The sequence below is a fragment of the Eubalaena glacialis genome, chromosome X (genome assembly GCF_028564815.1).
Source record: "Eubalaena glacialis isolate mEubGla1 chromosome X, mEubGla1.1.hap2.+ XY, whole genome shotgun sequence".
Taxonomy (NCBI): Eukaryota; Metazoa; Chordata; class Mammalia; order Artiodactyla; family Balaenidae; genus Eubalaena; species Eubalaena glacialis.
Window position 1 is genome coordinate 66,591,826 of NC_083736.1, and position 25,015 is coordinate 66,616,840.

The window sequence follows — 25,015 nt, forward strand, 5'->3', positions numbered from 1 at the left end:
AACTCAGACAGGGGAAAGTAACTCAGAAGATAACATTTTAAACAAACTGAGAGACATTCTGCAAAATAACTGACCTTCTTTCTTTAAAACTGTAATGAAAATTGTAATGAAATATTAACAAATGGCTGGGGAATTGCTCTAGATTAAAAGACATCAAGGAGATATAATAACTAAAAGCCAACGAGTGATCTTTCATTGGAGCTGGAGTGGGAAAAAAGCTATGGGAAAACATTATTGAGACAACTGGGTAATTTTGAATATGGACTCTGTATTAGATAATAGTATCATATCAATATTAACTTTTCTGAGTGTGCTGATTATATTGTAGTCATGTATGAGAATGCCCTCTTTCTTAGAAGACAGAAACTGAAGTATTTAGGGTTGAAGAGTCATGATATCTCTGACTAACTCTCACACACTTTAGTGAAAAAAGTGTGTGTGCCTGTGTGTGTGTGTGTGTGTGTGTGTGTGTGCGTGCGCACATATGTATGTGTGAGAGAGGGAGAAGGGTAGGGAACAAGAGAGGAAGGGAGGGAGGAGAGGAAGGAAGGAAGGGAGGGAAGGGGGGAGAGAGAACACACAAGTGGGACAGATGTTAACAGGTGAGTCTTGAGGGAGGGTATATGGTATTCAAAAAGATTCTTGCATATTTGTGTCTACTTGAAATTTTTCAAAATAAAAACTTAGGGAAAAAAGAAAAGCAGTGAGAATTGAATAGTCCAGTAACCTACTTTCCTCCCTCCTTCCCTCCCTCCCTTCCATTCTTCCTTCCTTCCAGGGTAAGTTTCCTGATCCACTGAATTTATGGGGTGTAGGCAAAGAACAGGGTGGGGAAAAATTCCAACCGTTCTCTTTAACATTAAATTCCTTGATTCAATCTATCAAACACCAGCTCCTGGAATAGGATGGGTATATGTTGCTAAAGATATAGAGAAAGGCATCACAAGTCTACCATTACTATACCCAGCATCCAAATTTCACTTCATTTCACTACTGAGTGCATACAGGTCACTTACCTTGCCCCACCAAAATAGCCATCCTGCATTTTTCGGAGTGCTGCCAGGATACTTGAATTCAAGCTGGTTCCACCTTCATCTTAAAATGAAGAGAATTTTAAAACAATCTTTGTGGTTTTAACTTTGAAATAAGGGGAATCTTTCAATTATTTTAAACCAACTTTCTGGTGGTGATGGTACAAATGAGACAGTCCTCGTTGACCACCCTGTATTTCAACACTTCATCTGAGAGCCAATGATGCTGCAGAATGGGAAATGCTAAGGGATGATGACCAAGAGAGGAGAGCTCCTCACAGACAGTATCTTATTTATTGTAAGTACTTAGCACATTGCCTGATTGCAGAACACAGAATGATTACTGAATGCTGACAATAATAACAACAGCAACCATATGTAGAACGTTATGTGCCGAGTACTGTGCTGAACATTTTATACATTATCTCATCCAATGAGCTTTGGTTTACGTGTGTGTATGTGGGTAGGCATAAAAAATATTTAGAAGGCTAACAATTATCCAGCTTTATGTGAAGGGGATCATACTACACATACTCTTTTGTGATCCACTTTTTCTAACTAATTCTTTGCAAAAGGTAAAAATGATTCCATAACAGATATTTAGACTGTTGTATTATAAGCAACACTGTGATGCAATTTTTCTATTATTTCCTTAGGATAAATTCTTACAAGTAGAACTGTTAGAACAAAGGGAACACTTACTAAAAACTTTATAGACTGCCAAACTGCACACTAAAAAAGTTGTGCCACTATGTCTACCATCAGTATAGAAAGTGATTGTTTCCCCACATCTTTAACAACAATGGTGTTAATAATCTTTTTAATCTTTGTTTATCTGATACATGAAAAAAATACATTGTTTTAATTTTAGTACTAGTAAGATTGAGCATGTTTTCATGTATAGACTGGTTATTTGTATTTCTTTTATGAATTGCCTGTTCATGTTCTTTTCCCATTTTTTTTTTTTTGGTGGTTCGAAAACTTTGACAATCAGCCGTTAGTTCTCATCCACATTAACTGTCTGCAGATTTTTGAAAGTGGTGACAGGTACATAGGTAACCAACGTATAGAGCTTGTTTGGTGAATCTTCATCTTCATTACGTTTTCTGGACAACCGCACATGGACACGGTATGGGATATTCCTTATTCCTTTGGCCCAGACAGCTTTGTTGAGCTCGGTGTCAATGTGTACATCTGGAGTTCCCACCTCCTTCATGGCAAATTTCCGGATTTCTTTGAGTGCCCGAGGGGCATGCTTCTTGAAACCCACTCCATGGATGCGCTGGTGAATGATGATAGTGTATTCTCTGGTCACCACCTCGTTGATGGCGGACTGGCCCTTCTTCTCGCCACCCTTCTTTGCAGGAGCCATTCTGCCAGGCTTGGGTTGGAAAGCTCTTTTCCCATGTTTTTAATAAATAATCTTTTTTTTTTTTCAATTGACTTTCAAGGCCTCTTTATGTTTTGTGACTATTACCCTTTTCTCTATCATATGTATGGCAAATATTTTATCTACTTTATTATTTGTCTTTCAGCCTCAACCACACTTCATTTTTGTATAAAATATTTATTTAGAAACAAAGATTAATTTAGATTTTCATGTTTTAAAATCTGTCAAGTTTTCCTTTCTGCGTCTTGCAAAGTACAGCTTTCTTCAGCCCAAGATCACAAAAACATTCTCCCATACTTTCTTCTCTTTTATAGTTTTTCTTGTTGCTTAGCTGTTTAATCTATTTAGAATTTAATTTTGCATAAAATGTAAAGTAGCAGGCCTAAATGAATGATTTTCCCAAATGTATTTATTTATATTCTTTTGCTGCTATTTGTATTGCTGTCTTTATCATTATTGTAATTCCAATGGATCTATCTTCTCTTGTTTTTAGTTTTTAAAAAATCCGGTTATTCTGGTAATTTTCTCTTCCATATGCAATTTAGATTCAGCTTGTTCATAAAAATTTGTCTTTATTTTGATTTGGAATTCACTGAATTGATAGATTAATTTAATAAGAATGAACATCTTCTCAATATTAACTACTTCCATCTAGCAACATGGTATGTCTCTCTAGTAATTAAAATCTTCTTTTATGTTTTTAATTAGCTTTATAATTTTTTACATAGTTTTATGCATATTTCTTATTAAGCTTATTCTTTTTTAAATTAATTTTTATTGGAGTATAGTTGCTTTGCAATGTTGTGTTAGTTTTTGCCGTACAGCAAAATGAATCAGTTATACGTATACATATACCCTCTCTTTGTCAGATTTCCTTCCCATTTAGGTCACCACAGAGCACTGAGTAGTTTCCCTGTGCTATACAGTAGGTTCTCATTAGTTATCTATTTTATACATAGTAGTGTATATATGTCAATCTCAATCTCCCAATTCATCCCACCCCTTTGTTCCCCCTTGGTATCCATAAGTTTGTTCTCTATATCTGTGTCTCTATTTCTTAAGCTTATTCTTATATTATTTACTTTTCTAGAAATTTGTCAATTTTATCTAGATTTATAAAACTGTATTTGGTATTCTTTTATAATTTGTAAAGACTCCTCCATTTCTTTTTTTTTTAAACATCTTTATTGGAGTATAATTGCTTTACAATGGTGTGTTAGTTTTAGACTCCTCCATTTCTGTTGCTATATCCCCTTCCTCATTCTTAACATTTTTATTATCTATATTTTTTCTCTTTATTATGAAGTCTATTTTACCAGATATTAATATGGCCACTTCTGATTTTTAAAATTAATTTTACATGGCATATTTTTTCCATTATTTTATTCTAGTCTATCTATACTGTTACATATGAAGTGAATCTCATGGAGACAGCATATATGTGGGTCATTTTTAAATCTACTCTGCCAATCTCAGTCTTTAATTGGTGTATTTAGGCTATTTACAGTTAATGTAATTATTGATATATTAGGAATGAGTCTGCCATTTTACTTATTGTTTTCTGTTTGTTCCTCTGTTCTTCTACTTTTTCTTCCTGCTTTCTAAAACACAAGAATTCCATTTTATCTATATTGTTTTTTACTTTATCTCCTTGTATAGACTTCTTAGTGGTTACCCTAGGTATTACATAATATATACAAACATGCATTATACATATATCACTGTCTATTAGTGTCAACATTTCATGAGTTTAAAGTGATGTGTAAAAACCTTATTTCCTTTTTTATTTTAATTTTTTTATTTTATTTTTTTTTCACACACACACACTGTATTTTATTTTTACAAGATATAAATAGACTGACACCAAGCATTGTACATGGATGACCACAACAAAAGCAACAATGATTGCAATTACCAAACATGAAACACACTCACACTATGTCATAATATTGACATTCAGTCCAGTAATCCTCCACTGTAACAGCTCCTTTACTTTGCAGTGAAAATTGATTTGTATATTCTTTGCCTCTGAGTCCTTGTGGGATTTTTTTTTTTAATTCAAACAGAAAGTCACAAAAATTATACTCATCCTCATCAGTTCACTCAGTCCCATGTAATTAATTTTTTTTTCATCTTGATCTTTTGTTAGCACTTTTATGAGCTCATCAGTTTTTCATTAGAGTTCTGAAAATGCTTATTCATTCAGTTCAGCAGTACAGTCAGGTACCAGAAACCTGTACTTGTCAGAGTCTTTTCCATGAATTTCTTGAAGATGAAACCCTTTTATAGGAACATATTTGCAAAAGCATCAGAGTACACCCAGAACTGTCTGTAAATGACAAAAGACTTAAAAATGACCATGGTTAAAGATTTGATGAAAGTTCATAATAATGCAGTTGACAAGAAAATTAGTTATTTCTGAGATATACACTTTAAAGTAATAACTAGAATTATGACTTATAACATTATACCAGAACATATAAGATTTTTAGAAATTTCATGTAATGTCTGAAACATTTATATTAACATATTTCCATACAAATAACCCAATGAAAGTTTAGTATTAGTTGTTTTGTTTGTTTGTTTTTTTATACTGCAGGTTCTTATTAGTCATCAATTTTATACACATCAGTGTATACATGTCAATCCCAATCGCCCAATTCAGCACACCACCATCCCCACCCCACCGCAGTTTTCCCCCCTTGGTGTCCATATGTCTGTTCTCTACATCTGTGTCTCAACTTCTGCCCTGCAAACCGGCTCATCTGTACCATTTTTCTAGGTTCCACATACATGCGTTAATATACGATATTTGTTTTTCTCTTTCTGACTTACTTCACTCTGTATGACAGTCTCTAGATCCATCCACGTCTCAACAAATGACTCAATTTCGTTCCTTTTTATGGCTGAGTAATATTCCATTGTATATATGTACCACAACTTCTTTATCCATTCGTCTGTTGATGGGCATTTAAGTTGCTTCCATGACCTGGCTATTGTAAATAGTGCTGCAATGAACATTCGGGTGCATGTGTCTTTTTGAATTATGGTTTTCTCTGGGTATATGCCCAGTAGTGGGATTGCTGGGTCATATGGTAATTCTATTTTTAGTTTTTTAAGGAACCTCCATATTGTTCTCCATAGTGGCTGTATCAATTTACATTCCCACCAACAGTGCAAGAGGGTTCCCTTTTCTCCACACCCTCTCCAGCATTTGTTGTTTGTAGATTTTCTGATGATGCCCATTCTAACTGGTGTGAGGTGATACCTCATTGTAGTTTTGATTTGCATTTCTCTAATAATTAGCGATGTTGAGCATCTTTTCATGTGCTTCGTGGCCGTCTGTATGTCTTCTTTGGAGAAATGTCTATTTAGGTCTTCTGCCCATATTTGGATTGGGTTGTTTGTTTCTTTAATATTGAGCTGAATGAGCTGTTTATATATTTTGGAGATTAATCCTTTGTCCGTTGATTCGTTTGCAAATATTTTCTCCCATTCTGAGGGTTGTCTTTTCGTCTGGTTTATGGTTTCCTTTGCTGTGCAAAAGCTTTGAAGTTTCATTAGGTCCCATTTGCTTATTTTTGTTTTTATTTCCATTACTCTAGGAGGTGGATCAAAAAAGATCTTGCTGTGATTTAGGTCAAAGAGTGTTCTTCCTATGTTTTCCTCTAAGAGTTTTATAGTGTCCAGTCTTACATTTAGGTCTGTAATCCATTTTGAGTTTATTTTTGTGTACGGTGTTAGGGAGTATTCTAATTTCATTCTTTTACATGTAGCTGTCCAGTTTTCCCAGCACCACTTATTGAAGAGACTGTCTTTTCTCCATTGTATATCTTTGCCTCCTTTGTCATAGATTAGTTGACCATAGGTGCGTGGGTTTATCTCTGGGCTTTCTATCTTGTTCCATTGATCTATGTTTCTGTTTTTGTGCCAGTACCATATTGTCTTCATTACTGTAGCTTTGTAGTATAGTCTGAAGTCAGGGAGTCTGATTCCTCCAGCTCCGTTTTTTTCCCTCAAGACTGCTTTGGCTATTCGGGGTCTTTTGTGTCTCCATACAAATTTTAAGATGATTTGTTCTAGCTCTGTAAAAACTGCCATTGGTAATTTGATAGGGATTGCATTGAATCTGTAGATTGCTTTGGGTAGTATAGTCAATTTCACAATGTTGATTCTTCCAATCCAAGAACATGGTATATCTCTCCATCTGTTGGTATCATCTTTAATTTCTTTCATCAGTGTCTTATAGTTTTCTGCATACAGGTCTTTTGTCTCCCTAGGTAGGTTTATTCCTAGGTATTTTATTCTTTTTGTTGCAATGGTAAATGGGAGTGTTTCCATAATTTCTCTTTCAGATTTTTCATCATTAGTGTATAGGAATGCAAGAGATTTCTGTGCATTAATTTTGTATCCTGCAACTTTACCATATTCATTAATTAGCTCTAGCAGTTTTCTGGTGGCAGTTTTAGGATTCTCTATGTATAGTATCATGTCATCTGCAAACAGTGACAGTTTTACTTCTTCTTTTCCAATTTGTATTCCTTTTATTTCTTTTTCTTCTCTAATTGCCGTGGCTAGGACTTCCAGAACATCTTTACATCTTTACATCTTAATTGGAGTATAATTGCTTTACGATGTTTATGCTTGAAAAAAAACTTATTTCCTTTTCAGTCCCTTACCTCCCCCAATATATAACTGCATTAAAGATCTCCTCTACATACTTTGAGAACCATATCAGACAGTGTTATGATTTTTGCTTCAAACGTCAAACATAATTTAGAAAATTGAAGTGGAGAAAGTCTATTGTATTTACCTGTATTCTTACTCTTTCAACTGTTGTTTTTCTTGCTTGATGTTCCAACATTCCATCTTGCATTATTTCCTTTTTATTTCAAGAACTTCCTTTAAGCTATTCTTTTAGAGCAGATCTCCTTCAGACAAATTCATTTAGTTTTGCTTCACCTGAGAATGTCTTTTTTCCCTTTATTCCTCAAGTACATTTTAACTGGATACAGAATTCTTAGTTTATTAATTCTTTTCTTTAAGCACTTGAAAAGTGTTATGCCACTTTCCTCTGTTCTCCAGGGTTTTTGATGAGATCTGCTGTCATTCTAGTTGTTTTCCCATATAGACAATGTATCATTCTCTTACTGCTTTCAGGATTTTTTTTTCTTTAATTTTCAGGAGTTTGATCATTATGTTTTGGCATGGATTTCTTTGGGTTTTTCCTGTTTGGGACTCTCTCAGCTTTTTGAATCTGTAGGTTTATGCCTTTTGCCATTTTTTTTCAGCCATAATTAGTTGGAATACTTTTTTCAGCCCTATATTCTTTTTCCTGTCCTTCTGGGACTCATAACATGAATGCTAGATGTTTCATTATTAGTCCCATAGGTGTCTGAGGCTCTGTTCATATTTTTCAGTCTGTTTTTACTCTTGTTCACTTCTATAGTTCTATCTTCAAGTTCAGTCTATTTTCTTCATTCTGCTACTGAGCCTATCTAGTAAGTTTTTCATTTCAGTTATTATAGTTTTCAATTCTAAAACTTTCATTTGGTTCTCCACCTCTTCAATTTCTTTGCCGAGACTTCCTACTTTCAAGTTTAAAAGTGTGGTTGTAATTGCTTGGTAAAGTATTTTTATGATGACTGCCTTGAAATCTTTGTTGTAATTCCAACATCTTTGTCATCCTGGTATTGGTATCTGTTGATCATCTTTTCTCATTGAAGTTGAGATTTTCCTGGGCATTGGTATGAGTGATTTTGTATTGTATTCTGGAAATTTGGAGTATCATCTTACAAGACTGTGGATCTTACTGAATCTTCTGATTCAGCAAGTCTCCTCTGATACTGTGCAGCAGGGAAGGGAGCACTGCCTTGTTACTGCTAGGTGGGTGTGGAAGGAGTTCCTCTACTGTTCAGTAAAGATGAAAGTCTAAGCTCCCCACTAGTTCTTCTCAGACACTATCCCTAAGGAGGGAGGGGCACCTCTTCACAACTGTGTGAAGGCAGTAGTCTAGGTTCCCCACTCAGCCTCGCTGATAGGGATGGGAATGGGGCTGTAGTTTTTTTCTGTGGTATTTGGGTAGATTAGAACACATTTATTGTCTAGAAGTTTTCTGTCTGGCTAGGCTGTCCCTTTCTTGTTCCTTTGGCTAGAGGGAGAAGGTCTTTCCTGGACCTTTTAAAATCTGTACCCATTTGTGTTTCTGGGATGATAACTTCTCCAGCACCCAGTCCAGGATATATGAGGCAGAAGGAAAACCCAGGAAATTCACTGCTGTGTCATTTCTTAGGTTCAAAGTCCCTAGCCAGTCTCCCTTCTTTTTTCCAACTTTCAGAGTCTTCTTATGTTTGTATTATAGTAATGTCCAGGGTTTTTAGCTGTACTTAGCAGGAAGAATAGGGAGAAGTGAGTCTATTCCTTTTTGTCTGGAAACAGAACTCTTTTTTTTTTCAAAAGTGAAAATATTCAAGAATATGAAAATTTCTAAATATGACTTTGGCCAAATCTCTTAAGTTTTGATTAGTAGTGGTATCATTTTTCATTTTAAAAGACTATATAATTTCAAATTTGATTTCCTCTTTAATCAAAGAATTATTTGCAAAAATTTTAATTCCTTCATGGTCAGGTTTTTAAGAAATTATTTTTGTTTTAATTAGTTTTATGTGCTATGTCTGGCAATATCATCTATATTATTTCTAGTTTTAAAAAATAAACATTCTTTGTGTATTCTGTCTTTCTGGGTATACTTTCACATACACCCATAAACACAAAAATCAAGTCTGTTAATCCTCTATATCTTTAATTATTTTGTATAATGGATCTGTGACATTATGATAGAGGTATGTTATAGTTTCCCACTATGACTGTACAATGGATTTATCATATTGTCCTTAAGTTTTCCTAAATATCTGCTTTATGCATTTCACTGATATTCTTCAGTAGATAAAAATTTATAAATGTTCCACCATCTTCATGTACTATAACTGTTATCAATATAAAATATTCTTTATATCCCATTTACTGATTTGTGCCTTGAATTCTATTTGCTATTTTTGATATTAATATTGCCATCATTGCTTTCTTTTTGTTAGCATTTACATGATATATCTTTATGTCTTCCTTTATTTTCTGTTTTTCCATACAATTTTATTTTAGGGATAGCTTTTGTAAGTAGCATCTAGCTAGATTTTGCTTTTACCTATCTTAGGAATCTGTATTTAATATGAGAATTTAACTAATTCACATTTTAATGTGATCACTAATATGTTCATTCTCATTTCACCAGCACAAAGTTTTCCCTGACAAAAATACATAGCTATTAGTAATGTAGGTTTTGGAGACTGACAGACCTGGTTTGAGGCCTGATTCTGTTGCTTACTAGCTTTGTGACTATACAATGAGTCACCTTCTTCATCTATAAAATGGGGGCTATTAATAGTACCTACCTGAATAGGGTTGTTGTAGAGATGTCAAAATAATGCACTGAAAGCACTTAGCTCAGTGCCTGGCACAGAGAAAGTGCTCAATAAACATTGCAGTTATTATTGCTATTGATACTTCTGTTTTTTGTTGTGTGACCATGTACCAAGTATCAAAACTTTGTGACTTAAATCTAGATCTTAATTTTATTCTTCTTCCCAAGCTATGGCTGTATATCTCATCCCAACTATTAGGCATTTCAATTTTGAAACCTCTTTGTCACTACAAACTCAACATGTCCCTTTACAACTGGCATCTTCCTTTATAATTTCTCTGCTTTTATCAATGGCAGCATTATTTACCTAGTCTCTCTAAATGTTGGCATTATCTTTATTCATATCTCATATCTAGTCAGCCAACACCTGACTTGCAGGTGGTGTTTAAAATGACTCTTGTATCCTTCTTTCCCACTCAATTTTTACTATCACCAATCCAGTGTATCTTCTCATCACCTCATACTTGGATTAGTTTCCTTGATATCAGATTCTTCTAACTACAGTGTATACTGTCACTAAATCAATATTCCCTAAATATCACTTTCATCATATCACTCCTTGCTCAAAAACTTTTAATAGCTTCAGACTTCTGAGACAATTTGTTTTAAATTTCTCTGCTTATTTTCAAGGTGTTCATAATCTGACCCCATTTTACTAACCCAATTTTGTTGATAATTATACTCCAACATGAAAGGCCCACTCTATTCAGCTTGGCCTCTTCACTGTCCACTCACAAGTCAAGGGTATCCCTGCCTCCAGGCTTCACCCATGGTATTTTTTCCCTCACCTAAAGTATCTTTCCTTCTTCTCTCCTCGCATATGAATACTACACATCCCAAAAAGCCTGGATAAGTCCCACCTAGTCAAGAAATTTTCTTTGACAACTTGATCAGTCACTGTAAAATACTAATCTAATGGTTTAGTACTTCTTTATATACTGTCTTGAATTGTTTTCTATTAATTTTGTGAATTAGCTTTGTTTCTCCAATTAGACTTTATACTTTCTAAAGACAGTTCTGGGAACACAGTAGTTATTAAGTGGGCACTTGTTAATTGTTTTAAATAAAGAAGAAAGACAAAAAGAAGAAAGACTACCCTACTTCCTCAACTCCTGTGCTTTTGAAGCACTTTAGAGATGTGACCAAAATCCCTAACAGTCTGTCTGGACTTTGAATGATTTATGACAAAGGATTCTTCTCTAATGAAAAGGAATTCTATGTACTTTGGTAGTACAAACAGGCCTTTGGAAGCAACAGCAGAGATACAGAAAGGAAGCAGTGCTTCAGTATTGGCTCTAGTCCTCCAGGAACTGAGAGAACAATAAAGCCTTTCACTCAGTTTCAAGTAAGCAATGTCAGGAAGCCCAGCTAATAAAGGCAAGATAAACTGAAAGGCTTTTTACTTTTCCCTGCTAGATTTTATTGCTTCAGTTAGGCAAGCCTTGCAAAGAGAAGTCTGGGAACTTACCTATAAAATCTTGATGCTCCACTGGAGTAAGACAGATGCAGAATATAGTATTACTGTCTTTAAAATGAATCGTATTAATAAAGTTTCTGTAAATTGGCCTAGAAACCAATTATCTGAAGTAGTCCCAAACAAGTTCTTCTATTACATCTCTTGAATTATAGCTCTCAAACCACCTGAAATATTCTTGTGTATTGGTTTATTTGTTACATATTTATTCTAAAACATAAGCTCCGTGAGAGTAGAAACCTCATCTGCCTTATTCACCCCATGTATGCCCAGTGCTTTGAAAAGTGCCTGGCACAAAACAAGAGCTTAAAAAAACTACTGAAAGAATAAATGACAAAAAGTAGCTTTCCAGTGACTCTATGATTTTGAAGGGCTAACCACATGACTTATTTCAAAAATACATTCGTTCCTTGCCTCATACGTCCTTACCAAGCATGCTGTGTGAGATGGGGAAGGTGATGGTGGGCTGGCCTGTCATTCTCCAGCGGCTACAGAGATAGGAGAGGTCTGTTCTAAGCATTTCCACTATCATCTTGTTGTCCAGAGCCAGGTAGAATTGTTGCTGGTCTATAAACTGAGAAAAAGGAAAATAACAGTTCAGAATAATTTACTCTCACAACTATCAAATAATATTTCAAAGTGCTCACATATACACAAGGGTATATAAGATATCACAGGGGCAACAATACCTGCAAATTTAATGCCTAATTCTTCCCAAAGTATCTGGTGGCTTACTGGTACATATAGTAGTTCTGGACCTTTTTAGTGTGTTATAGTTTACAAAGTGTTTTCAAGTACATGATTTTATTTAATTCTAACAACCCAGTGAGGGCTTTTCTCCTTTTTAATAGATAAAAAAATAAGGCCAAGAGACACTGAGTAGATTAGCAAAGTTATATGACTAGCAAATGGCAAAATCAGAGATAGAATCTATGGTCCATTATTCTTTCATCTATACCTCAGTTGCACTATTTCAGATGTAAGATGACAAAAGAAAGCTTAAGCTTTCTTTTCAGAAAATAGTTTATCCTCCTATACACACATATAATAAGGCTTGCTATTATAATATGGGTAATAAACATCAGGCTAATAAACAGTGTATAATCATGGCTAAAACAGTACTGACATTTTTGTTTAGAAGAGGATATCAGAGATTTCTAGGCATGTAAAAAGGGCCCTTCCCCAAAACAAATAGAACACTTAATTCAGTAGCTGAATAAAAAAGACTATATTTTGTTTATAAAGGATACAGTATTATTTTTAATCTTTAATAAAGAGTACTTTTAAAAGTACTCCAACATATATAAAATCTTTAATCACTGTTTCTGCAACACCCAGGACTACTCTTGGTAGCCACAGTCACTTGGCATAGCTCTGTGCTTCAAGATCAATTCAGTCCAACCCAACAAAGATTGGGCTGGTCAAAAAGTTCGTTCGGGTTTGTCCATAACATCTTATGGAAAAACCCGAACGAACTTTTTGGCCAACTCTATTTATTGAGCAACTTAATATATACAAGGTCCCATGAAACTCTGACACTTGTCCCAACTCCACTAAATGCTTTATTTCTATAGTGTTTCTCTTTTATTTCCATTCATCTCAATGCACATTAAAGCTCAGTCCACCCACCTGTGGAGTGAAGGTAAAGATAGTTTTCCGAATGTCATAGAGTTTTGAAGTTCCAAGGACTCCCATGTGTCTGTAGGGTCTTCCACTGAGTTTCATTCTGCTGTTGCATCCTGATATAGAATTAAGAAATGGTCAAGGTATTTTTAGTGCACAAATCCTATCAGCAAACATTTTTGTAATAGTTTACACTTCCTCATTGAACAAACTAAGCTCTGTGTCTCAAAATTAGTGTCCATGTCATATACAGGGCCATACTAAGCACTGTGGGGCTTTCCAAGAGAAAGACTAGGCAGTTACCTCTGTTCTTAAAGAAATGTATGCTCTTATAAAGAAGCTAAATCATCTACATGCATATAAAAATTAATAGTTCTATGAATGATAGAATGTTATTATCAATATTCATAAGGAAATTCACAGAATTTCCTTAAAGCCCATGAAAAGTGCAAAAGCTATTCTGATTATAAAACTTTTCAGGGTAAACTACGCCTCAACAAAGCTGAACAAAAACCTCATCAGTTTAGAGGAGCTTCAAGATGGCAGAAGAGTAAGATGTGGAGATCCCCTTCGTCTCCACAAATACATCAGAAATACATCTACATGTGGAACAGCTCCTACAGAACAGTGGCAGAAGACCTCAGACCTCCCAAAAGGCAAGAAACTCCCCATGTACCTGGGTAGGGTAAAAGAAAAAAGAAAAAAACAGAGCAAAAGAATAGAGACGGGACCCGCCCCAGTGGGAGGGAGCTGTGAAGGAGGAAAGGTTTCCACACACTAGGAAGCCCCTTCGCGGAGACTGCAGGTGGCGGAGGTGGGGAGCTTCGGGGCCACGGAGGAGAGCGCAACAACAGGGGTGCAGAGGGCAAAGCAGAGAGATTCCCGCACAGAGGATCGGTGCCAAGCAGCACTCACCAGCCCGAGAGGCTTGTCTGCTCACCCGCCGGGGCTGGGAGCTGAGGCTTGGGCTTCGGTCGGATTGCAGGGAGAGGACTGGGGTTGGCGGCGTGAACACAGCCTGAAGGGGCTACTGCGCCACGGCTGACCGGGAGGGAGCCCGGGAAAAGGTCTGGAGCTGCCGAAGAGGCAAGAGACTTTCTCCTGCCTCTCTGTTTCCTGGTGCGTGAGGAGAGGGGATTAAGAGTGCTGCTTAAAGGAGCTCCAGAGAGGGGCGCGAGCCGCGGCTATCAGCGCGGACCCCAGAGACAGGCATGAGACGTTAAGGTTGCTGCTGCAGCCACCAAGAAGCCTGTGTGCAAGCACAGGTCACTATCCACACCTCCCTTCCCGGAAGCCTGTGCAGCCCGCCACTGCCAGGGTCCCGTGATCCAGGGAAAACTTCCCCGGGAGAACACACGGTGTGCCTCAGGCTGCTGCAACGTCACGCTGGCCTGTGCCGCCGCCGGCTCGCCCCGCATCCGTACCCCTCCCTCACCCCTGCCTGAGTGAGCCAGAGCCCCCAAATCAGCTGTTCCTTTAACCCCGTCCTGTCTGAGCGAAGAACAGACGCCCTCAGGCGACATACACGCAGAGGCAGGTCCAAATCCAAAGCTGAAGCCCGGGAGCTGTGCGAACAAAGAAGAGAAAGGGAAATTTCTCCCAGCAGCCTCAGGAGCAGAGGATTATATCTCCACAATCAACTTGATGTACCCTGCATCTGAGGAATAGCTGAATAGACAATGAATCATTCCAAATTGAGGAGGTGGACTTTGGGAGCAAAGATATATATTTATTTTTCCCTTTTTCTCTTTTTGTGAGTGTGTAAGTGTATGCTTCTGTGTGTGATTTTGTCTTTATAGCTTAACTATTACCATTTGTCCTACGGTTCTGCCTGTCTGTTTTTTTTTTATTATTAATTTAAAAAAAATTTTCTTAATTATTTTTTATTTTGTATTTTAATAACTTTATTTTATTTTATCTTCTTTCTTTCTTTCTATTTTTCCTCCCTTTTATTCTGAGCCGTGTGGATGAAAGCCTCTTGGTGCTCCAGCCAGGCGTCAGGGCTCTGCCTCTGAGGTGGGAGAGCCAAGTTCAGGACACTGGTCCACAAGAGACCTCCCAGCTCCATGTAATATCAAACGGCGAAAATCTCCCAGAGATCTCCATCTCAACGCCAAGAACCAGCTTCACTCAATGACCAGCAAGCTACAGTGCTGGACACCCCATGCCAAACAACTAGCAAGACAGGAACACAACCCCATCCATTAGCAGACAGGCTGCCTAAAATCATAATAAGGACACAGACAACCCAAAACACACCACCAGATGTGGACCTGCTCACTAGAAAGACAAGATCCAGCCTCATCCACCAGAACACAGGCACTAGTCCCCTCCACCAGGAAGCCTACACAACCCACTGAACCAACCTTAGCCACTGGGGACAGACACCAAAAACAACAGGAACTACGAACCTGCAGCCTGAGAAAAGGAGACCCCAAACACAGTAAGTTAAGCAAAATGAGAAGACAGAAAAACACACAGCAGATGAAGGAGCAAGGCAAAAACCCACCAGACCTAACAAATGAAGAGGAAATAGGCAGTCTATCTGAAAAAGAATTCAGAATAATGATAGTAAAGAGGATCCACAACCTTGGAAATAGAATAAATACAGGAAACGTTTAACAAGGACCTAGAAGAACTAAAGAGCAAACAAACAGATGAACAACACAATAAATGAAATTAAAAATTCTCTAGAAGGGATCAATAGCAGAATAACTGAGGCAGAAGAACGGATAAGTGACCTGGAAGATAAAATAGTGGAAATAACTAATGCAGAGCAAAATAAAGAAAAAAGAATGAAAAGAATTGAGGACAGTCTCAGAGACCTCTGGGACAACATTAAATGCACCAACATTCGAATTATAGGGTCCCAGAAGAAGAAGAGAAAAAGAAAGGGTCTGAGGAAATATTTGAAGAGATTATATTTGAAAATTTCCCTAATATGGGAAAGGAAATAGTTAATCAAGTCCAGGAAGCACAGAGAGTCCCATACAGGATAAATCCAAGGAGAAACATGCCAAGACACATATTAATCAAAGTATCAAAAATTAAATAAAAAGAAAACATATTAAAAGCAGCAAGGGAAAAACAACAAGTAACACATAAAGGAATCCCCATAAGGTTAACAGCTGATCTTTCAGCAGAAACTCTGCAAGCCAGAAGGGAGTGGCAGGACATATTTAAAGTGATGAAAGAGAAAAACCTACGACCAAGATTACTCTACCCAGCAAGGATCTCATTCAGATTTGACGGAGAAATTAAAAGCTTTACAGACAAGCAAAGCTAAGAGAATTCAGCACCAACAAACCAGCTTTACAACAAATGCTAAAGGAACTTCTCTAGGCAGGAAACACAAGAGAAGGAAAAGACCTACAACCATAAACCCAAAATAATTAAGAAAATGGTAATAGGAACATACATATCGATAATTACCTTAAATGTAAATGGATTAAATGCTCCAACCAAAAGACATAGACTGGGTGAACGGATACAAAAAAAAGACCTGTATAAATGCTGTGTACAAGAGACCCAATTCAGACGTAGGGACACATACAGATTGAAAGTGAGGGGATGGAAAAAGTTATTCCATGCAAATGGAAATCAAAAGAAAGCTGGACTAGAAATTCTCATATCAGACAAAATAGACTTTAACACAAAGACTATTACAAGAGACAAAGAAGGACACTACATAATGGTCAAGGGATCAATCCAAGAAGAAGATATAACAATTGTAAATATTTATGCACCCAACATAGGAGTGCCTCAATACATAAGGCAAATGCTAACAGCAATTAAAGGGGAAATTGACAGTAGCACAATCATAGTAGGGGATTTTAACACCCCACTTACACCAATGGACAGATCATCCAGACCAAAAATTAATAAGGAAACACAAGCTTTAAATGATACATTAAACAAGATGGACTTAATTGAAATTTACAGGACATTCCATCCAAAAACAACAGAATACACATTCTTCTCAAGTGCTCATGGAACATTCTCCAGGATAGATCATATCTTGGGTCACAAATCAAGCCTTGGTAAGTTTAAGAAAATTGAAATCGTATCAAGTATCTTTTCCGACCACAACGCTATGAAACTAGATATCAATTACAGGAAAAAATCTGTAAGAAATACAAATACATGGAGGTTAACAATACACTACTTAATAACCAAGAGATCACTGACGAAATCAAAGAGGAAATCAAAAAATACCTAGAAACAAAGGACAATGAAAACACAACCCACAACCTTTGGGATGCAGCAAAAGCAGTTCTAAGAGGGAAGTTTATAGCAATACAATCCTACCTTAAGAAACAAAAAACATCTCAAATAAACAACCTAATCTTACACCTAAAGCAATTAGAGAAAGAAGAACAAAAAAACCCCAAAGTTAGCAGAAGGAAAGGAATCATAAAGATCAGATCAGAAATAAATGAAAAAGAAATGAAGGAAACAATAGCAAAGATCAATAAAACTAAAAGCTGGTTCTTTGAGAAGATAAACAAAATTGATAAAACATTAGCCAGACTCATCAAGAAAAAAAGGGAGAAGACTCAAATCAATAGAATTAGAAATGCAAAAGGAGAAGTAACAACTGACACTGGAGAAATACAAGGGATTATGAGAGATTACTACAAGCAACTCTATGCCAATAAAATGGACAACCTGGAAAAAATGGACAAATTCCTAGAAATGCACAAGCTTCCGAGACTGAACCAGGAAGAAATAGAAAATATGAACAGTCCAATCACAAGAGTGAAATTGAAACTGTGATTAAAAATCTTCCAACAAACAAAAGCCCAGGACCAGATGGATTCACAGGCAAATTCTATGAAACATTTAGAAAAGAGCTAACACCTCTCCTTCTCAAACTCTTCCAAAATATAGCAGAGGGAGGAACTCCCAAACTCATTCTATGAGGCCACCATCACCCTGATACCAAAACCAGACAAAGATGTCACAAAGAAAGAAAACTACAGGCCAATATCGCTGATGAACATAGATGCAAAAATCCTCAACAAAATACTAGCAAACAGAATCCAACAGCACATTAAAAGGATCATACACCATGATCAAGTGGGGTTTATCCCAGGAATGCAAGGATTCTTCAACATACACAAATCAATCAATGTGATACACCATATTAACAATCTGAAGGAGAAAAACCATATGATCATCTCAATAGATGCAGAGAAAGCTTTCAACAAAATTCAACACCCATTTATGATAAAAACCCTCCAGAAAGCAGGCAGAGAGGGAGCTTCCCTCAACATAATAAAGGCCATATGTGACAAACCCACAGCCAAGATCGTCCTCAGTGGTGAAAAACTAAAACCATTTCCACTAAGATCAGGAACAAAACAAGGATGCACACTCTCACCACTATTATTCAACATAGTTTTGGAAGTTTTTGCCATAGCAATCAGAGAAGAAAAAGAAATAAAAGGAATCCAAATCAGAAAATAAGAAGTAAAGCTGTCACTGTTTGCAGATGACATGACACTATACATAGAGAATCCTAAAGATGCTACCAAAAAACTACTAGAGCTAATCAATGAATTTGGTAAAGTAGCAGGATACAAAATTAATGCACAGAAATCTCTTGCATTCCTATATACTAATGATGAAAAATCTGAAAGTGAAATTAAGGAAACACTCTCATTTACCATTGCAACTAAGAGAATAAAATACCTAGGAATAAACCTACCTAAGGAGACAAAAGACCTGTATGCAGAAAATTATAAGACACTGATGAAAGAAATTAAAGATGATACAAATAGATGGAGAGATATACCATGTTCTTGGATTGGAAGAATCAACATTGTGAAAATGACTCTACTACCCAAAGCAATCTACAGATTCAATGCAATCCCTATCAAACTACCACTGGCATTTTTCACAGAACTACAACAAAAAATTTTACAATTTGTATGGAAACACAAAAGACCCCGAATAGCAGAAGCAATCTTGAGAATGAAAAATGGAGCTGGAGGAATCAGGCTCCCTGACTTCAGACTATACTACAAAGCTACAGTAATCAAGACAGTATGGTACTGGCACAAAAACAGAAATATAGATCAATGGAACAGGATAGAAAGCCCAGTGATAAACCCACGCATATATGATCACCTTATTTTTTGATATAGGAGGCCAGAATACACAATGGAGAAAAGACAGTCTGTTCAATAAGTTGTGCTCGGAAACCTTGACAGCTACATGTAAAAGAATGAAATTAGAACACTCCCTAACACCATATACAAAAATAAACTCAAAATGGATTAAAGACCTAAATGTAAGGCCAGACACTATCAAACTCTTAGAGGAAAACATAGGCAGAACACTCTATGACATATATCACAGCAAGATCCTTTTTGACCCAGCTCCTAGAGAAATGGAAATAAAAACAAAAATAAACAAATGGGACCTAATGAAACTTAAAAGCCTTTGCACAGCAAAGGAAACTATAAACAAGATGAAAAGACAACCCTCAGAATGGGAGAAAATACTTGCAAATGAAGAACTGACAAAGGATTAATCTCCAAAATTTACAAGCAGCTCATGCAGCTCAATATCAAAAAAACAAACAACCCAATCCCAAAATGGGCAGAAGACCTAAAGAGACATTTCTCCAAAGAAGATATACAGATTGCCAACAAACACATGAAAGGACGCTGATCAGCATTAATCATTAGAGAAATGGAAATCAAACTACAATGAGATATCATCTCACACCAGTCAGAATGGCCATTATCAAAAAATCTACAAACAATAAATGCTGGAGAGGTTGTGGAGAAAAGGGAACCCTCTTGCACTGTTGGTGGGAATGTAAACTGATACAGCCACTATGGAGAACAGTATGGAGGTTCCTTAAAAGACTAAAAATAGAACTACCATATGACCCAGCAATCCCACTACTGGGCATATACCCTGAGAAAACCATATTTCAAAAAGAGTCATGTACCAAAATATTCATTGCAGCTCTATTTACAATAGCCAGGACATGGAAGCAACCTAAGTGTCCATCAACAGATGAATGGATAAAGAAGATGTGGCACATATATACAATGGAATATTACTCAGCCATAAGAAGAAACGAAATTGAGTTATTTGTAGTGAGGTGGATGGACCTAGAGTCTGTCATACAGAGTGAAGTAAGTCAGAAAGAGAAAATCAAATACCGTATGCTAACACATATATATGGAGTCTAAGAAAAAAAAATGTTCATGAAGAACCTAGGGGCAAGACGGGAATAAAGACAGAGACCTACTAGAGAATGGACTTGAGGATATGGGGAGGGGGAAGGGTAAGCTGTGACAAAGTGAGAGAGTGGCATGGACATATATACACTACCAAACGTAAAATAGATAGCTAGTTGGAAGCAGCCACATAGCACAGGGAGATCAGCTTGGTGGTTTGTGACCACCTAGAGGGGTGGGATAGGGAGGGTTGGAGGGAGGGAGATGCCAGAGAGAAGAGATATGGAAACATATGTATATGTATAACTGATTCACTTTGTTATAAAGCAGAAACGAACACACCATTGTAAAGCAATTATACTCTAATAAAGATGTTTAAAAAAAAACTCATCAGTTTAAAGATGGCATACTAAACTGGAAAAAGTGAAAAAAGAGTGCATCTTGATCTCCTTCAACAGCATAGTACTAACACATTTTATTCAATGGGAAAACACATTTTATCCAAATCAGTCAAGATATTGTAATATTCTTATGTCTTATAGGAAATTTTGTGGAAGCTTACAGTAAAATTTGCTTTGCAGAGGAGCTATTTTGAAAACTGTGAAAAGGGGGGAGACTTGAACTATCAGACAGCTACAAATGTAAGGCACAATTTTGATGAAAATTTAAATAGAATATATACATCATATGTCTCAATATCGTCTATGTGTGTATATATGTATGTATGTGTATACACACATGTGTGCACATTCACACACATCCACCTTATTTCCCTGAGTATAAGATGTCTTCTTTTTATAGTTTAGCATTCTGAAATTAGAATATACCTGTCAATTGATGTCTGTGTTAAATGTAGTTGAATTTCTTTTTGTCTTTCAAAAGGCAGTTATTACATCTTACAATGCCTCTTACAATGAGGAAGTATTTCATTTATTCAGACACATTTTTTCCTTTTATAACATAGGATAACACTATACACATTGTTCCCAAACTCTTTTTCCCCCAAAATGTATATTAAATATCCTTTCATGTCAGTACTGACAGAATTAGTACTACTGTTTTGGGGGGGCTGGAACACACTTTTCTTGGGGATTTCATTTTTGCCCTTTCTTTATCCTAAGTATGATACTTATCATATATGCCACATTTTTAGTGTTGCTTCCATCTTAGGGACAGAAGCAGAGAGCTGTCAGTGCCTTTGGCCATATTCCAGTGTCCACTCTGTAAAACACACGCTTTACCTGAGACTGATATCATAAGCAGGTTTATCCACTGTTCCCTCCATTTTGTTTCTTTTTTATTATGGTAAAATATACATAAAATTTATCATTTTAACCATTTTAAATTGTTCAGTGGCATTAAGCACATTTGTAATGTTGTACAACTATTACTCCCACCCATCTTCAGAAAATTTTCATCTTCCCAAACTGAAACTGTACCCATTAAACAATAACTCCGCATGCTCCCCTCCTCCCAATCCCTGGCAATCACCATTCTTTCTGTCTCAATGAATTTGCTTACTCTAGGTACCTAATATATGTAGAGTCATACAATATTTATCCTTTTGTGACTGGCTTACTCCACTTAGCATAATGTCTCAAGGTTCATACATTTTATAGTATGTGTCAGAATTTTATTCTTTTTTTAGGCTGAATACTACTCCATTGTATGTATATACCACATTTTGTTTATCTTTTCATCCATCAATGGATGCTAGGTTTTTTAAAAAATTGCTTATAGTATAATATACATAAAGTACATGAATCTTAAATGTAAAATTTGATGAATTTTTACATAGCAAACACATAACCTAAATCAAAATATGGAACATTATCAGCACTGCAGAAGTCTCCTTTGTGCCTCTTCCCAGGTATTAACGTCCCACAGGCCCCAAAGTTAACCACCATTCAAACTTCCACCATCATAAGTATGATTTGTCCATTTTTGAGCTTTGTATTAATAGAATCATACAGTATCTACTTTTTTGTATCTGGTTTCTTTCACTCAACATTATATCTATGAGATTCATCCATATTATTGTACATAGAATTAGTTCATTCATTTTCATTGCTGTATAATATTCCAGTGTATGAATGTATAATTATTTATCCATCCACTTGTTGACAGACATTTGAATTTTTCCTCCAATTTTCTGTTATTATAAATAAAGCTCCTATTAACATTCTTGTTGTTTGGGAGGTCCCAAAGATCACCTCCAGGTTTGGTGATTCGCTAGGATTCACAGGACTCAACATAGAGCTATACTAATGGCTAAGGTTTATTACAGCAAAAGGATACAAAGCAAAATCAGCAAAGAAAAATGGTGCATGGTGCAAAGTCCAGAGGAAACCAGGCACATGCTTCCAAGACTCCTCTTCCCAGTGGAGTCGCACAGCACATGCTTAATTCCTCCAGCATCAAATTGTGACAATATGTATGAAATGTCTACCAAGGAAGCTCATTAGAGACTCAGTGCCCAATGTTTGTTTTTATTAGGGGCTGGTCACATAGGCACCCTCTGCCTAGCATGCACCAAAACCCCAGACTCTCAGAAGAAAAGCAGGTGTTCAGCATAAGCCATACTGTTTGCACAGTTTAGACACAGTAAACCACCCTTATCATTCAGAGGATGGTGAAACCCTCTCAAAATCCAAGTCCCCAGATGCCAGCCAAGGGCCAATCTTGCAAGCAGGCCTTCTAAGGATACATTCTCAGGCCTGCCGTGTGAACTCTTTGTACAGCCCACCCCTTTGGCTCTTGGCCAAGGTGACTTTGTCAGTAGGACCCTACACAGTAGAGTGAGACCAACCTGCAGTATTGTCCTCAGGGGTCTTAGATTGAGCCAGATAAAATAAATCCATTATCATAAACATGTATCTTCAAAAACCAGGTGGCTTCCTCCTTAAGCTTCCATAATTAACCCTTTATTTTTTAACCTGGCTTGAGGCATCAATCCAGGCACAGCACAAGCCTGTTCAGTAAACTGAAGCTGACCTGAATGCCTTCCAGGGCTGAGGCAGTGCCATGATAGTCAAGGCTCACTGACAAGTACAATTCCAGAGGGCACATGCAGTACGTTGGTCAAAAAAAGGTTTACAATTGTTAGGGCATCCCAAGCAGAACATACATTAATTAGGCAGTTTAGGCTAACAGAATCCCTAATGTGGCTGACCTCCCACCGTGAGGCCTCCCACCCTAGGGTTTCCAATCCAGTCCAAAAAATTCAGTTCAGAACTTGGTTTCAAAGGGAGTGTTTCCTGAAGGCAGCTGGATCCAAACAATTTTGTTTGTTCATAGCACCAGTTCATCTGCCTTGCAAGTGTAGACGACATGTGGAGGTGCTGAGTGGAAGGTGGAGGAGCTGGGGCCACCACCTGCTGTCTCAGTCAGCTCTGTCAGATCTGACCTTAGGCTCAGCAGTCAGTTTGAATTCAAAGTACTCTCAGCAGCAGGGACGACAACACGTGCTTTTATTAGGGAGGAGGGGAAAGCTTCCAGAAGCAGTCCTAAAAATCAAAGATCATTAATGCCCTCACCCTTCACTCATGCCTCCCCAGGTGTTTTGTTTTTTCTCCAGTGTTACAAAATCTGTGTGTCCCATTTAGCTGTTATAGTTGTACAATCATCCTCTCCTCTCATCCACACCTTTTGTCTAGAAGACTTGTATGTAAGAAGTTTAAAAGCATTTTCAGAGGCAAACATTTTTATACAACTCAATCAGAAAGACATATCATGTCCAGGAATTGGTCAAGATGAAATCCTGAATTTTCAAGTATTTAAAAAATGGGTTTTCATACTTCCCACTCCTTTCATCCTGATCATTTATCCAGTGAGCAGCCTAGAAAAGATCACTCTCTTTATGGGGACAGTTACATTTAATAAGCACACTGCCTTACTAAGGTTTATGTATCAGGAGGAAGGGCAAGTAAGTAGAGTCAGGCTATCAGTCTATTTTAAGCTGCAACTAATCTAGAAAGTCAAACACAATCATCAACAGCAGTGACACAGCCTCAGAAAGGATCAAGAGTTTGATCTGTCAGGAGTGGGGGAGGGGGTCACATTCCTCATGCTAGGCCCTCCTCCAATTTGCAGCTTTTGCAGAAATCACATGTTAGGAATGCAATCAGCTTTGGATCAGAAATATACAGCCAATGAGAGAATCAATTTCAGATGGTCCCACAGACTTTTCCTGTGGGCATCTGCAACTCAACTGACCCAAATGGTCCAGCCAGCACCAGGGGTGGTTTCACAGTTTAGGATCACAAGAGGGGTGATCCAAATCTGCAATAATCCAAGTCTGAGTTCATTTAAAGTTCACGTAGTTCGTTTAGAGTTCATTTAGCCTGTGCCTCCTTTCAGTTCAGCACATCTGGTGCTGATGTGGGAACAGTCTATAGCAGACCTTACCAGGTTTCAGCTGAGAGTCAGGTCCAGGCAATCAGAATCTGTGAATTTAGGATGCCAAAAAAGCTAGTGGCTTTCCTTAGGGAGCATCAAAGCTGAGATGGTGCAGGGCTGGTCAACCGTGGTCTAGGTCCAAGTTCAAATGACAAGTAAGACTTTGCTAAGCTCTTCTTATTGTGCCTTACAGTCCAAATTAACCCAGTCAAAAATACACACATCAGGATGAAAAAATCATCAGCTTCTTAAGAGTCAGACGTTTGGTTTCACGAAAGCTCATTAGCAACTAAAAACTGCTTTCTAAACTCAAAAAGTGTATTTTCATCTGAAGACTGCCTCTCTTTTCATGTTGTCTTCCTTTTTCCAGAAGCTCCAATAGTTAAAAAATGATAACAAAAATCATTAGCTATGGAGACTAGT

General features: G+C 37.1%; 2 protein-coding genes across 6 annotated transcripts in view; both read right to left on the reverse strand.

Moving 5' to 3' along the window:
* Positions 1 to 25,015, reverse strand: part of PHKA1 (phosphorylase kinase regulatory subunit alpha 1) — a 136,311-nt gene that overhangs the window by 34,183 nt on the left and 77,113 nt on the right. For all 5 annotated transcript variants that reach the window (XM_061178030.1, XM_061178027.1, XM_061178029.1 and 2 more), the window contains 3 exons: positions 13,002 to 13,111; positions 11,802 to 11,946; positions 1,017 to 1,095 (listed from right to left, as the gene is read on the reverse strand). In XM_061178030.1, coding sequence (XP_061034013.1) covers positions 1,017 to 1,095; positions 11,802 to 11,946; positions 13,002 to 13,111 — 334 coding nt within the window. The remainder of the gene's footprint in view (positions 1 to 1,016; positions 1,096 to 11,801; positions 11,947 to 13,001; positions 13,112 to 25,015) is intronic.
* On the reverse strand, positions 2,020 to 2,406 carry LOC133082185 (large ribosomal subunit protein eL31-like). Its single transcript, XM_061178668.1, has one exon. The coding sequence runs from the start codon at positions 2,401 to 2,403 to the stop codon at positions 2,029 to 2,031; it is 375 nt and encodes a 124-aa protein (XP_061034651.1). The 5' UTR covers positions 2,404 to 2,406; the 3' UTR covers positions 2,020 to 2,028.